Source organism: Leucoraja erinacea, chromosome 31, assembly GCF_028641065.1.
Source record: "Leucoraja erinacea ecotype New England chromosome 31, Leri_hhj_1, whole genome shotgun sequence".
Classification (NCBI taxonomy): Eukaryota; Metazoa; Chordata; class Chondrichthyes; order Rajiformes; family Rajidae; genus Leucoraja; species Leucoraja erinaceus.
In genome coordinates, this window is record NC_073407.1 from 18,745,443 (window position 1) to 18,762,356 (window position 16,914).

Here is a 16,914-nt window from a genome sequence, read left to right on the forward strand (position 1 = left end):
TTGCTGCTTTTAGAAGTCTGCATGAAGTCTATTTCATATGCATATCCTGTGTGGTAGTTGTAAACTGCCAACCACTTGCTTTGTGTGTGGCAGGCTAGATAAAACATTAAGGTGTATTGATCATCCAGTTGTTGAAAAAATGGGGCTTATTGTGACTGAACAATTTAAGGGTTTCTAGGTCAGTTTATTGTCACATGTACCAATTAAGTAACAGTGAAAAAATAGTTACCATAGAACCATACTAAGTGAAAAGCAACAAGACACACAACCACATAAAAGTCAACGTAAACACCCATCACAGTGGATTCCACATTCCTCACTGTGATGGAAGGCTTCAATCTTCTTCCTCTTGTTTGCATTACCATTTGGAATATATTCAGTTAAAATAACTAATTGTTGTCCTGTAGCTTCTGTTTTGAAACATTTCATGTACAGTTCCTCAAAAGTGGCATCACAAGGAGATAGGGTGGTCAAGAAGGCTTTCGGCACATTGGCCTTCATCAGTCAGAGCATTGAGTGTAGCAGTTGGAACGTCATGTTACAGTTGTACAGGACATCGGTGAGGCCACATTTGGAGTATTGTGTTCAGTTTTGGTCATCCTGTTATAGGAAAGATGTTGTTAAGATGAAAAGGGTGTAGAGAAGACTAACAAGGATGTTGCCAGGACTCGAGGGTTGGAGCTATAGGGAGAAGTTGAGCAGCCTAAGGCTTTATTCCTTAGAGCACAGGAGAATGAGGGGTGATCTCATAGATGTGTACAAGATCATGAGAGGAATAGATTTTTTTACATAGAGTAGGGGAATCTAGAAGCAGAGGACATGGGTTTAAAGTGGGGGGGGGGAAAGATTTAATAGAAACCAGAGAGGCAACTTTTTCACACATGGGGTGATAGGTGTATGGAACAAGCTGCCAGAGGAGGTGATTGAGACAGGTACTATCACAACTATTAAGAAACATAATGTAGACAAGTACATGGTAGGATAGGATAGGTTTAGAGGGATATGGGCCAAACACAGGTAGATGGGACTAGTCAGGGCATGTTCATAAGATCATAAGTGATGGGAGCAGAATTAGGCCAATCGGCCCATCAAATCTACTCCGCCATTCAATCATGGCTGATCTATCTCTCCCTCCTAACCCCATTCTCCTGCCTTCTCCCCATAACCTGTGACACCCGTACTTATCAAGAATCTATCTATCTCTGCCTTAAATATATTCACTGACTAGACCTCTACACTCTTCTGTGGCAAAGAATTCCACAGGTTCACTAACCTCTGACTAAAGAAATTCCTCCTCATCTCCTTCCCAAAAGAATGTGCTTTAATTCTGAGGCTATGGCCTCTAGTCCTAGACTCTCCCTCAAGTGGAAACATCATCTCCACATCCACTCTATCTAAGCCTTTCACTGTTCTGTATGTTTCAATGAGGTCCCCTCTCATTCTTCTAAACTCCAGCGAGACAGATCCAGTGCTGTCAAATACTGTTGGGCGGCATGGACAAGTTGAGCCAAAGGGCCTGTTTCCACACTGTATGACTCTATGTTACCTTTAATATTTTACATGCCAATCATTCACTCTTATGTTCCTGAGCTGATTGTTATCAAGTCATGACTGTTCATGTAATTAGATTCATATGATTAACAGCAGCTTAAAGATATATTCCATTTTCACATGTTAATTTCAAGAAATTGAAGACATGGAAATTTACATTTTGGAATATACAAGACTTCAATACAATGAGAAATCACAAATCCAGTATTACAAATAATGTTTGTAATTTAGAGTATTGAGAACATCAATTCCGTTTCCAACAGCCCATTTCATTCAAAGTGGGGGGTTTATACATTTCTGGTAGTGCCTTATTTAACTGTGTCAAGGTGTTAAAGGTTTGTGGAGCCAATTTCAGTAAGTCTGCAAGGAAAGTTATCTTCGCAGTCCCCAAGAACATGAGAAGTTAGAGCAAGAGTAGACTGCATAATCCGTGCAATTGGCAGTTGCCTCACTGTTCACTGTGTTTCCGATTCTTTACTTTGGCTAATGAAGAAATTGAAAGTTTGGATTATTTGCAGGATATTTGTTATGTCTCCTTATTTAATGAAGGATATAAATGTATTGGGAAAAATTACAGCAAGTAATGCAGCTGGTAGAGCTACTGTCTCACAGCGCCAGGGATCTGGGTTCAATTTGCTCAGGTGCTATCTGAATGAAGTTTGTGTGTTCTCCCTATGACTATGTGGGTTTCCTCTAGCTGCTCTGGTTTCCCCCCACATCTCAAAGCCGGAACAAATCAGGGTCAGCAACAGATGACCAAGAAAGGGTGGAGCCCATTATAGCGCATTATTGGCTGGGGAAGAGGTGATATCGAAGGATGCGAACAGTGGAACTAGTAGGACCACTAAGGTGGGGAGTGTTGGGAGAGAGGGAATATCATGACCAAAACAGAACACAATACTCCAAATGAGGCCTCACCAATGTCCTGTACATCTGTAACATGACATCCCATCTTCTATTGAGAGCCCTGCCATTCACAGTGTGGGTCCTGCCCTGGTTAGACTTCCCAAAATGCAACATCTTGCACTTTTCTGTATTAAACTCCATCATTCAAACCTCAGCCTACCTTCCAAAATGATCAAGATCCTGCTGCAATTTTGGACAATCATCTTCGCTAGCGACCATACCACCCACTTTAATGTCAGCTGAAAACTCACTAAACATGCCTTGTATGTTCGCATCCAAATCATTGATAGAGCAATGGTCCCAGCACCAACACTGAGGCACATAGCTAGTCATAAGCCTCCAGTCTGAAAAACAGCCTTCCACAATCACCCTCTGCTTCAACAGTCACACTATTTAAATAATATTCTGCTTTTCACACACTTATCCAAAATATAAGTCTTCTGCAGTTTTACCACCTCTTTTAATCTGCCCAATTTTGTACTTTTCCATTTTTTTTGCTTCTTTGCTTCCTCCATTTCAGGGAAAACAGACTCAGCCTCTCCAGTTTCTCCTCATAATTGAAATGCTCCGTCCCAGGCAACAACCTGGTGAATTTTCTCAGCACCCTCTCCAGCACTACCATATCTTTAACTGCCAAAGATGTTTTTCTAAATGAAAGGCTGTTTATAAAATCACCAGTTTCTTCCCATATCCCAGAGATGCATGGGTGAACAGGTCACTGTAGATAGCCAGGATTATGTAGTTGAGTACTAAAAATAAAGTGGGATTGTTGCAGGATGAATGTACAGGGCGTGTGATTCCCGGCAAGGACTTGATAGCATGTTGGGTAGTTTTGATATGACTCTTGGTTATAATTTTGGTACAACGCTTGAGTTATAATTTAACCGCTTAACCGTTCAAAAGCTGAGCAATTGTTTGAAATGTGCATATTCTTAACTGAATTCACGTCTTTTTCTTCTTTTGATTCTCAGGGTCACCCAGGGCCTCCAGGAGACTTAGGCCCTCCTGGACCAATTGGACCCCCAGTAAGTGCCCTTCGTTATTAGATTACATTTTGAATCTCATTGTTTGGAAGCATGACCGATAGCTTTGGTGTATAATATGTTTTTCACACCTTTATATTCATTTAATAATGTTGTTTATAAGTATGCTATTCAGAAATGTCATGTGTAAGAGTACTGGGATACTCAACCTCTCATTGAATGTACCCAATGTTGACACTTTATCAATTTAGTTTGTAAATTTTCATCAGATAGTTTATCTTGATTTTTTTAATTATAGAGAAACCTTCTTCTGGTAAATAGCAGGAAAGTGCATTTTATATTTCCATAAAATATGTAATCAACAAAATTTAATGAATTTTTCATGAAATATAAGAGTTTTTGAAAACAACTTGAGTACATGAAGTTCAAGAGTGATGAAAGTTTATTCAACTCATTATTAATTGTGGATCAGGTTAAGAATGAATTAGATGCCTATACCTTCTTTCCACATTGCATAATAACTAGATAAATAATTCAAATTTACCACCAACTCAAAGCAGCTCATTCATGACTTTCTTTGGTGAGAAAATACTTCAATCCCTTGAATAAGCACAGAATAATTTTGAAGTCAAAAATTCTTAAAGTTAGTTGTATAATGTGTGTTTATAAGCACTATGTGTCCCTAATTGTGCATAAAACTGAAGGATCGTGCATTCATTGAGCATTAAGCAGCACCCTTAAATGGCCACACTAACCACCATCAGCTTTCCCTGCTATTTGGCATCAACTCATTGGCTGCAGTGTGCACGACGTTACAAATAGATGTCAGTATTTCTTCAAGACTTCATGGGAGCAAATGGAAAAGCCTCAACTAGCGCCAAGTACAGGATGGCCAAGTACAGCAATTACTTGGGTTTTCTAACAGAGCACACACAATGCAGATTTTTGAATAATGAACAGAGATTTATGGAAAGAAAGCAGGTAATTCAGCTCATCATTTTCATGCTGGCCATAGGTAGAGCTACTTAGGTTATCTTATTTTCCAAATTTCAATCTGTGGCCTTAGTTCTGGTTCTTCATGTGCTCATTTAAGCACTTACTAAACATGACATGTTTCCCCATTCTGAACAGCAGAGCTGCCTGCATATTAGTTTCACCATGAGCACCACAGTGGCTCTGGAAAGTTACAAGAATTAACCAAATCACCATATCAACCATTTTCTTTTATATCAATGCCAAAACCATACAGTTGTTGTCTGATAAGCCTTTTGCGTTCCTTTTAGTGCCAGTGTTTTAGTGTTTTTGCCTGTATGTCTACTTCTGTGCTGAGGGTTCCTAGTGCTGCAGCTAGGCTAATGAATGATTACTTGCTTGGTGTAAAAGAGATAACAGCCGACTGTGGAGAGCAACTGTGAGCAGCCCCAGACCTAGGTAACCTTGGTAATTATGCCAAGCACTAGGACTGTGATTCCATACTTGCTTCTGCAAAATCTTTGTATTCACAATATTAAATTTGTTCAGAAGAATGTAAAGAACAATATGGTAGCAGAATTAAACAAAACAACAGAAAATCATCAAATATTCAAATGTTTTTAATAAGTGAAGCTGCCGCCCAGTTAACTGCTGATTGGTGTAAAACGTGTAACTCTGAATGAATGCAAAGATATTAATATTTTTTATAAGAGTGGGAGGTTTATACTGTACACTAATGGCATAATATTTTGTGATGTGCCACTGGCATTACAGTTGTATTCATTAAATCTTCATATTAAAGTAACGGTTATGCTGTTGAGTTGCTAACATCTAGATGATTATTTGCATTTGTAACCTGCGGCTTATGTGTCTATCACAGGGTGCCAGAGGCATTCAAGGATCCCCTGGATTGAGAGGAATGAAGGGCCGCAGGGTAAGCAAGCACTTTCAAATACAAATGGAATAAATAACCTTATTGTGGAGAGCATCTCAATCACAGTAAATGAGGTCTTAACATATTGTGCTGTATTGAAGATAATAGTCATTGGAAAAATAAGTGGTTTTACAATCATAAGTGCACCAAGGCATCGGTAAAGAATAATACTATGCAGCATATTACTAGTAAGAGAATTGTTTCTCTGTATTTTCATGCACTAGGAATGAAAAATAACACTTAGCAGTGCTATTGAGCTAGAATATCATATTGTTATTATCCATCTATTTGAAATGGAACTTTTGCATCCTTACCATATCTGACAAAAATAACTGCATAAGTAAGGAAAGGTGGCTCTATGTTACACAGAGCTAGGCCCACCTACACCGACCAGGGTATAAGAAGCAAGTACACGTCAAATCTTGTAGTTGGTTCATGAGTGGAAGTCTGTAGAAAATGTCACGTTGCACTGGCGTCAGTACTGCAGGTCCAGGCCTTTTCAGGCTCACTATAATTCACACAAAATATATCTATTAACCCACTCCCATTGTTCTTATTTACCAATTGCTGCATGTGATACCCAAAGAGTTAAGAATAGAGTATTGTTGATGCTATTGACATGTCAAAATAGTATGTCTTTGAGTATGAAGTGCAAAGCAGTATGTGGAGAGAAACAAGAGTCAAGACTTAATAGGGTCAATCTGTTGTGACATTCAACAGTTCTACCCTAATGAATTGTGTTTCTTGGGTTATTTTTAGGAATAAAACGGGCACTTCACTTTGTTCACATTCTGTTGCCTAGTTGTGGCTGACAGCAAAACAAGCTGGACATTGAATATAATGATCATTCTAATTCTGCTGATTCCAAATGGGAATAGTAATATTACTCAGTTTACCCTTTCTTTTTTGATTTATCTTCATGTTGGGAATTTAATTCATGCTATTTTTGGGTAATAGTGTGTCTCTTTCGTATAGTGCATATTTGGTACAAATGCAGGCAGTTTATAAATTAATTTTAGAAAGTGGTATTATCTATAGTTAAACACTAAATAGTCTTCTGCTAGTTGAAACTTTATCAAATGCATGTCATAAGCAAAAATGGTGTAAAGCAGATTCTATGGCAACTCTGATGTAAACATACTTGCACAATATTGCCTTTTCAGTTAGTCCCGTCTATTGTTAGTTATATCTTTATGCCGTCAACTGTAGTCCATATGAACTATTTCTTAATTATTCATTTTTTGGGATGCGGGCGTAGCTGGCAAGATCAACATTTATTGTACATTATTTTAATGTTCATGAGAAAATGGTGTTGAGTCAATTTATTGAACTGTTGCAACCTTTCTTGTGCAGTTATCCACTGTGCTCTTTGAGAGGGAGTTGCAGTAATTAGTCCCAGTAGTGATGAAAAAACATCAATGTTTTACATAGTAAGGTGTTGTACAAACTTGTTGGAAGCAAAAATAAACATGCTGGAGGTACTCAGCGGGTCAAACAATATCTGTCAGGAGAAAGGAATTGTCGACTGCAGCCACTGTATATCACTATTGTTGGTGGGCTTATACTGAAGCCTTCTCCTCCTACTGTTAGTTATTTGATTGTCCAGCGCCAATCAATATTAAATGGGATAAACCTGCAGAGCTTTGACAGACACATTGGTTTTGAGATCACTTAGTTCTGACTTGCTCGCTAAGTTTTGGCATTTTGCTGTATTGCTGCTTTGTCAGGTTGACATTTTCAGGAATTCCCGGTGCTGATGTCAACCAGCATGAATTCCTTGGCTTAATATTAATGGTAGGGTGAGGGGTATGCCTGGCCATGAGATAACAGGTTGTGGCAATGTACATTTTCTGTTGGTTCTAATGGTTTGTGGACGTGCAGTGTTGAATTGTTTTGTGCTTATCCCATTTAGCATGATTATAATGCCACCCAGCTTGATGGAGTGTGATAAAGACAGGACTTAGTCTGCATTGGGACTTTGCAGTGGTCATTTCCATCAGAGCTGGCATGGACAGATTCATCTGCTGCAAGTTAACTGGTGAAGCAAGGTCAAGTCAGCTTATTCCTCATAATGGTTCATTCACCACCTGTGGTAGAATGACTTTGGCAAGATACATCTGTCAATGTTGCTAAGAAAGCACTCTTGGTGATGCACATTGAAGTCCACAGCTAGAGAATATTTTGTGCCGTTGCAGCCTTTGGTGCTTTCTCTTAGTGTTGTTCAAGCACAGATTAGCCAGCTGAGGAAGGGCAACAGATGGTTCACTAGTCCATGTTTGACTTGCTACCTTGTGATTTCATCTGGTCTGCTGTCAAAGGATCAATCCCTTCTGCCTGTACGCCACTTTGCCATTGTTTGCTGTGGTTCACCTCTCAGTGGGACAGTGATTGTGACAGGGAAATCTGACGTTGTCTGTAAGATGTGATTCTGCAAAGCTATTACTTGACTTATGAGCCGCTCTCCCAGTTTAGACATAAGTTCCAAGCTGTTTATGAGGAGAACTTTGCAAGGCTGAATGGGCTGGAAGTCTTGGTCCATCTTGTTTTATTTATCTGTTTTATTATGATATAGTGCAGCTGTATGGTTTGTTAGGCAGGACTACAGGGCATTTAACAGGCAACCCTGTGGGTGACTCTGGAGTCACATATTCACCAGACCAGTTAAAGATGGCAGATTTCTTTCTCTGAAGAACATGTGAGAAATTTGCAGCACTTAAATAGTTTTTATGGTCATTAGACTTTATCCAAATTTGAACTTCCACAGATGCTATGGTTGGATTAGTCTTGGACAAGGGTAGATATAGCACTCCCAAAATATTTTCTTTCTTCATGCATTCTTCTAAGTTTTCAAAAGTCATAACAACTGTGGCATCGCAGATCTAACCTTCTGAAAGTAAATTTTGTTCTCCATAAATTTCAGTGCCTTGAGCAGAAAAGTACACAAAATTTCTCATCTATGAAGTCAAAATCTGACTATTGACAGTTTAGCATTCAATTCAATATAGGAGAGGAAATATATAGTAGTTGGGACTGGTTTGCTAAAGAATAATGTTGATTCTGGTGAGTAAATTTCACCGATGGTATGAGTCCAATATCACATCACATCGTGTTAAACAAAACTATCTGTGAGTTCCACATAGTAAATTTAATTCACAACATGTTTCACAATGAAAAGTAAATTAAAAAATGGGAATGACATGACCAAAAGAAACCAATTACACTGACATTTCTAATCCAATCGTTGTGTGGCTTGGGAAGATATTTTTCTAATGACCTCATTTCTGATGGGAGCTTCTCTGGGAGCAGGCCAGATGATGAAATCAGGGATAGAGAGGCATTCCAGTGCAGTAGAATGCGAGTACACTTTGTCACTTTTCTCTTGAGGAAAGAAGGATGAGGATTGAACTGATGGAGGTCATTAAAATGATGGAACAATGCAATTTAAAAAGTTAGATTGTTGTTCTTCCATCCAAATACTAAGGGTTTCTCCTGTATTGACAGTATATAAATTTTAAAATCATTTGTGATTTCAGGGGCGGATTTCTGTCCAGCCACAGCTCTTCAAGAGCACTCTATTGACATCTATTTTCAGCAAAACACTGTCTCTAAACAAGATAATCCACAAACAAGCAGTGTAATTGGCATTTTCCAATACATTTCCAATTCCAGCATCATACTGTGCAAAGGATAGTCAGCATGTGTGAAGGCTGGAGAGGTGGGGGGTTTGATTTTAGAGAGGTCTATCCTTGAGAGAAACCAAATAACTAGCAGCTGGACAGTTAGGAACAACAAAGAATGAGATAGTTGGGTCATTAGTGGGTTGAGAAGGTGTGGGAGTTCAGAGAAGGAAAGAAAATGCAAAAGTGAGGTGGCCAGGAGATTAATGAATAGATGTTGGTGATAATGTTCAAGGCTTTGCAAGGAGGACTAAGGGAGAGGTGGTTAGGGAAGGGGGAGATTGAATATCAAAGGGTTTCTTCGGGAGGCAGGTGATGAAGGGATACAAGAAATCTGGAACTAGATATCATCCAACACCTTAGTAGGGAGAACTCTGCCACTACAGCATGTGTTTTTTTGAGGTTTGTGAAAATGATTTGCAACCCCTTTGCAAGCATGGCGGGTACTAATAGGTTGATTAAAAACCCTGAACTAAATGGCACTCGGGTTACAAGTATCCTGAATATGCATGTAGGGGAGAGGAGAGAGAAGAGGGAAGGTAAAGAGGAGGGGGAGGGATTGTTGGGGGATGAGGGCAAATGAGCCGTGCCTGCGCAGTTGGCGGCTATGGTTTGGAATATTGTGTTGGGGGAACAGGGGGGAACGGGTGAGTGATGGAACAGGTTGCGTTGAGGAACGGGGCCCAACAGGTCCCACCTGGTCTAGTGCTTATTAAAACTGAAATTTATTGACATTGAATAATATTTTTTAATAAAAATTGCTGATTTTGCCACACACAGAGAAACTGAGAAAGCACCCCTTTGTGCCAGAAGGACCTGAAATAAACAATGGTCTGTATTTGAATAAGGAGAGCAGGCAGAAAAATATAGTTGAGGTCAAGATCAGATTATTTAAAGTTTTTGAGGGTTTGAACTGTTTAGGGTGTTCCAGTTAGCTCAATTAGGTGGGTGAGACGCGTTCTTCCTCCCCTTCTTACTCCCCCCCCCCCCTCCCTTCGTTCTATTTCCCCTGTCCTCTTCTTCCTCCTTCATGAACATCTACACTTCCCCTTCCCCCAAATTCCCCTCTTACACCACGTCTTTCCCCTTTCCTCTTCTCTTCCAACTTCCCTTTTCATCATCCCTACTCGCATCTTCCCTCTCTTCATCCCACCCTCTAAATCACACACCCTACTCCCACTTGTCAGCTTGCAACATGCCATCACACTGGTCTTCCCCATAAAGTAGATGGATAACCTCTGAGAACAAGCTCAAAAAGGTTTTGCATATTCAGAAAATTAATTTGGTATTTACCGTGTGCATGAGTGATGAACATAGTTGATTTGCCCCCCCACTAGCAAGTCATGATCTATCCATTCATTCCTGTTCAGTATATAGAGTTACACCGGAGAGCCTTCTTCCATGCTCATTGACTCAATAGCATATGGTGGATGCACTAAGTATTGACTCATTCCAGTGCAAATTGGATACCTTTCAGACTATAGAAAAATGGTCATATGTGAGTAATTTCAGATACAAAATAAGTGTAGCAAGCTTGGCAGAAACAAGTGACTGTCGTCCAATAGTTTGCTATCTATACATAACTAAAACTCTCACCTTGTTATCTTCTGGTTTGCGTCGATTTTACATTTGCGCAACAATAGTACAGGATAGCACTACAATTATTCGCCACTTTACTCACCATTCTCCTGTTCTGCAAGTGCAATGGGTTTTGTTCCAATTGGTGGTATATTTTAAAAGTTATTAAGGTTTAAAAATCTTAAAAACCGTGCATGCGCAGATTGGTCTCCTCTCCTGTCAGTCACCGCCAGAATGGCGATGCCCCTTCATGCACCATCGTCGCACTGATTGGCCGCATCCATTGTCAGTCACTGGCAGCGCCTGCCTCTGCCCGATGTTGCCGGAGTGGCCTCTGGCCAGCGCAACCTCCGATTGACATGGCCTTCGGTCGGCACAGCCTCTGGTCAAGGCAACCTCCGGTCAGAGCAGCAGCGACCTCGAGATCCAGGGGAGATGAGGAGGGAGAGTGGGGGATTTGAGGAAGAGGGGGGGGTAGGGAGGGAGAGTTGGTAAAGTGGGGGAACTGAGGAGAGAGACGGGGGATTGAGGGTGAGGGGGGTAGGTAGGAGGGAGAGGGGGGAAAGTGGGGGAGGTGAGGAGGGAGACGGGGGGATTGAGGGACAAGAGGGAGTAGGGAGTGAGGGAGGGGGAGAGTGGGGGAGGAGGGGCATAGAGGGAGAGGAGGGGGTAGGGGAACCTATATAGTGAATACAATTTGGTTTGTAGAACGACCAATGAGAGAAAATATATTTAGTTCTGTGCAATGAGTAAGGGTTAATCAGTACATTGCTGGTTGAGAGGCCTTTAGGGAACAGTGATCATTATACCTTAGAAGTTTAGTTAAAATTGAATGTAAATTAATTCACTCCAAAATCAGTGTCCCAAATGTAAATATAGAAGTGTGACATGAATTAGGTGTGGTAGTGTGGTAACTACCTTAAGAGATATGACAGTAAACAAATGATGGTTACCATTAAAAAAATCAATAGTTGACTACAAATATATTTATTGTTAAGGCACAAAACCTCAACTGAAAAAAGTGCTCCAGTGCTGGCTATTAAAAAGATAAAGATATCTTCATAATTCTGCCAAATGGAACAGCAAGCCTGGAGATGGGGAACATTTCAGAATTCAGGCAGGAGCACCGGGAATTAAAGACTGGGAGGAAAGTGAAATAAGAAAGAAATCTATGGAGGAATATAATAGAATGTAAAAACTTTCATAGCTGCGTAATTACACACTGCGGCAGAAAAACGGTGATAATAGCCATCAGGAAATGATGCTCGACTTCAAGAAAGATAGAACAGAAAATAGTGGAAAACAGCAGATTAAATGTTTTGCAGAAATCCCCAAGATTGATGATCTGCCTGCCAAATTTATAGAAAGGATGTCTTTACATGAGATAAGGGTGCTCTGGTTGTCATCTTCCAAAACTCCATGGATTCAAAAATTGTGTTCCCATAGATTGGAAGGGAGACACGTAATGCCATTATTTAAGAGGGGGAATGAAAGCAAAAATGGATTGGAAACTGGATATTTTAGCCTGACATTAGCACTAAGGAAAATATGTAAATTTGGGGATGAGGAGGAGGACGTTTGAAAAATAAATAGTAATACAACTCATCATGGATTTATTGAAAGGAAAATTGCATTAGATAATTCCGTTAGAGTTTTTAAGATTGTAACCTGCAGAATAAATGTGAATTCAGTGTATGTAATGTATTAGGATTTAGAGAATGCTTTTGATAAGGGGCCAGATAGGATCTTATTAAACAGCTATAGAAATAATCTCACTGAAGGCTTGCTTTGATAAATGCTTCCCGTTCATTTGGTTGTATATTCCTTAGCTCATTGTGGAATTGGGCATCTTAATTGATCCTTGTAGTTAAATGACTAATCCTAGAGCTTGTCTGATTTGGGTTGATGTCCCATTAACATTGACAGGTTGTGGTTGGCTGCAACTCAGCAGCAAATACATTTTCAGTGTCAGATGTCTGTACAAGAAGTTTCCAGTTTACCTGGGAGATGGTTACAGTTACTCTTGTCAACCTTTACGATAGAAAGTGTAGTACCATTGTCTGACCTTGTGGACAAATTTTCCAATGGTGCTCCTATGGACCTAAATGATATATGATGTATCTTGGTTTATGTTTTCAAATCTTCTATTCATTATATAAAACATAATGTAAAGTAGCTTGAATCCACATGCCATAAATTACATTTGGTTTCCAATATCACCATCTGAATCGTTCTTGTAATAAGTGAAAATGAGAATTGACATTTGACTGAAAAATTGATCTGAGGGGAATAGTCTTGGAGAAAAATGCTATTAAATTACTGTCTTTAAGTGAGGATCTGAGATTTGTGCCAGAATTTAGCTCTGACTTCCCACCATTGAATATTTCTATTACTTCCGAGAAGATAAGTTACTCAGCGTTTCAACCATGACATCTTAACTGCAAACAGCCAATATTTCTTTCTTGATCTCTCATGGGCTTGCAACATTTAAATTGAAAAAACTGAGCATCAACAGTGAACACTGCTAATGTCCCAGCAGAATGCTGCCATAATGTAAAATAAGATAATGGAGTTCTTCCAAAAAGTAGTGTGAATCTACAATCATTCACAATTCTGCACATCTGTAATAAAGTAAGTAGAAAGGATTGCCTTTAGTAGTTCGACCATTAACCCATATTCTGCCACTTAAACTTATTACGTAGTGCATTCTTTTATCAATTGTTAAGGAATACAGGAAGGATTTAAGATGAAATGCACCAAAACGTAGTCGCATTTTCTCTCCTCACTTCTATTGGGCATTCACACTGAACAATTAATTGTAGAAAGCATGATTAAATTCACAATTTCCACCAATTATGCAGCAAACAATACGAGGACACAATTCATTGAATCTTGCAAGACAGCTACTGCTGTTTGGATATGATGGTACTGATTCAACCTCTGAAAGAAATTTCAGAGTGAGCTCATGATATGCTCTTCGAGAGATGGGTGGCAAAAATTGACCAAGAAGATTACCCTACTCTTGTGTTTTGGGATGGTACTCTTAGGTTCTAGTTAGTGCAGGTATGTATCCTACTTTGCCATACTATGCCTGCTTAACAAACTCCCAGGAATTTCAGGCCTAAAATCATTGTCTAGAACAGTGGCAAAGATAACAATAAAATGAATTGAAGAAGGGTTTCGGCCCGAAACGTCGCCTGTTTTCTTCGCTCCATAGATGCTGCTGCACCCGCTGAGTTTCTCCAGCATTTTTGTGTACCTGCAGCAAACAATATATTGGTGTGGTGCCTGAGCGATCAAAAACAAAAAGAGACTATAATAAATTCTGACGCTACATACAATGGAAAAAGCTAGCAATGACCGAAGGGAACCCTGACAGTTTGTAATGAGAAATAAGGAAATCGGCGGGAATTAAACTACGTTCAGCATGTCATCACGGGTGATGACACAAAAGACAAGCCAGAAATATAAGAAAACCTCAGCTCTAATGAGAATGAGGAATGGAAAGAAGGAACTATTAGTAAAATAAAATATCAGAAACGTTGGTGATGCAAAAAGCCTCAGATGATCGACTCCTTTTGCTTAAATTAGGCTATTTTCAGCGACTTCAGGGATAACAAACTGGAGTTTTATTATAGGTCCTACACAAACTAACTAATAAATAATCTAATCACCATATCCATGCTAATCCTTCAGCCAAAACTTTTTTAACAGTTTTTATTGTGATAAAGCAGGAAAAATAGTCAATGGAATTGCGTAAAGCATCTCAAAGTATACCATTAATTTTGCTTGCAATCTATTTTTACCACATTAATCAGTACTAATATTATTTATTCTGTTGTTTGTTACAATAAAGAAATACATTCAGGCGATAAAAAGTCACATATTTTAACAATATGGCCCACTTGAGTCATATTTAAAGATCTCTCAGATTTTATTGTTATCTTTGCCACTGTTCTAGACAATGATTTTAGGCCTGAAATTCCTGGGAGTTTGTTAAGCAGGCATAGGTTAAGCAGAATTTTTCTGCTGACAGAAGTATTTCCCAGAGAATGTGTATAAAATCACGAGAAGAATAGATCGGGTAGATGCACAGTGTCTTGCCCACAGTAGGGGAATCGAGGACCAGAGGACATAGGCTTAAGGTGAAGGGGAAAAGATTTAATAGGAATCTAAGGGGTAACATCTTCACACAAAGGGTGGTGGGTGTATGGAACAAGCTGTCAGATGAGGTAGTTGAGGCTGGGACTATCCCAATATTTAAGAAACAGAAAGGTACATGGATAGGACAGGTCTGGAGGGATATGGACCAAGCGCATGCAGATGGGAGTAGTGCAGCTGGGACATGTTGGCCGAAAGGCCTGTTTCCACACTGTATCACTTTGTGTACACATTCTCTTTCTGGATTAACAACCTGCCTTTGGTAAACATTTTCAGGAGAGTTCAGTGGACCTCATTCTATCTCCCATCTTTTCATCTTTTCTTTCCAATTAACTTACACTCTGAAAAATATTTAATACCCTTAGCTTTCATAGGATGAAGAGTTTTCAAAGATTATATGAGACCTAAAGTTATAGTAAATTGTTAATGATGATGATGGAAGTTAAATGACCACTATGAGGTGTTAAGAAGGTCCCACCCCAAAACCCGCCTATCCATGTCCTCCGGTGATGCTTCCTGACCCCCTGGGTTATTCTAACACTTTGTGTTTTAAATAACTGTGAAAGATATCTAATTGTAAAGTCAAAAAACAATAATTCTTTGAGGCGCTTAAGACCATCTTATTGACTATTTACCTAAATGCACTTCAAAGAGCAGTTTTAGTGCTAGGCCTAATAAACATTGAATGGCCGAGAAGTTGTTTTGATATTATTGAACTCTGTGTTTGTTTCATATTCCTCCATTACTTTAATGTTGGATTTAAATGTAAACCAATGGCACAGAGATGTCAAAGGTTTCATCTGTTGGCTGTAACAAAATCATAAATATAACCAACAAAATCACATTGATATCATTGCATTAAAAGTTAAGATATTTTCCCTCCATAATGGCAAAACCTGCATTCAGTCATTGCCAGCTGTACGTTCCAAACATTGTCACATGATTGTTCTATGACATAAGACTGGCATGCATCAGAAATCATTGGTGATCCTAAACATTTAGCTCATCTAGATTTTAATTGGAAGCCTCGCCCGCTATTTGCAGGATTGAACAAATAGATGCAGTTAGGAATGCAGAAACATCCCTTTGTAGAATCTAAAGTATATCTAACACATGAACAACAACGTATGCTTTGTTTCTCTTCCTGCCTAATCAACAGGCTGCATTCCAGTCTGATTAGTACTCTGCACTTCTATTTGCTTGGCACATTTTTGGGGACAATTTCTAAAGTGTTTCAGTTGTCACAATTTTGTTGTAGCCCATTTGTAAAGTGCAGGTCCTGTCAAAATATTTACCAAATTAGCGACATTCATCAGGAAAGCTATCCAACTATGTTTAGTGTTTGAAAATATTGGTATTTGGAAAGGTTGACATTGATTAGTAGATAGTACAAAGGCAGTTTTCTAAAGAATACACAGATAGTGAAAAAAACAAATTTGTGGGTAGGAACATGGAGTATCTATGTGGGAAAAAGTAATGCATGCTATATTGTGGGCATATTTTTCTTTACGTATTTGTAAACAACATAATCTAAAGCAGAATATACAGCAACAGAAAAATAAATTCCCATCAAACTGAATTTATATGGAGACAGTTGGGACCGCAATATGAAATATCATGTCATGCGCTGGCCTCAACTACTTGGTCAAATGAATGCTTGAATGTGTTCAAATGGCAATTATTACTACTGCCATCTTTGAGGAGGAACAAGGATCTTCTGCTCATTTATTTCATTAAGTAGAATTTCACAAAATATTAATGTCGGTAAATTTGCCTTCAAGAAAAAGATGCAGGCAAATTGAAGAGGAACAACCTGAAAAAGACAAATGAGAAAATGTATGCGAGTGCTTCACATCCTGACCAAAGTGGCTTCCTGAGCCAGTCCTATTTGCCTCAACAGATCAATAGGCTAATGATCTGTTGACCTCTATCAGGGAAAGTGGGGGTATGGCAGCCAGAAATTACAAGATCAACCGTGATCTTATTGAATGTCAAGGGGGTTTAGGACTTGTTCCTTTAGTTGCATTACCAATATCTTCAGTTGCACAGTACTAAAATCTAAGTACATGACTCCAGCTTAGACATGAATAATTGCTAATGAGTTAATAAGAAATCGTTTATTTCTTATTCACTCGCATATTAAATGCGGCAA

At 39.1% G+C, this 16,914-nt stretch overlaps 1 protein-coding gene across 2 annotated transcripts in view; it reads left to right on the plus strand.

The window, feature by feature from the left end:
- col27a1b (collagen, type XXVII, alpha 1b) overlaps positions 1-16,914 on the plus strand; it is a 313,539-nt gene that overhangs the window by 200,073 nt on the left and 96,552 nt on the right. For both annotated transcript variants that reach the window (XM_055660163.1, XM_055660164.1), the window contains exons 27-28: positions 3,429-3,482; positions 5,293-5,346. In XM_055660163.1, the coding sequence (XP_055516138.1) occupies positions 3,429-3,482; positions 5,293-5,346 (108 nt within the window). The remainder of the gene's footprint in view (positions 1-3,428; positions 3,483-5,292; positions 5,347-16,914) is intronic.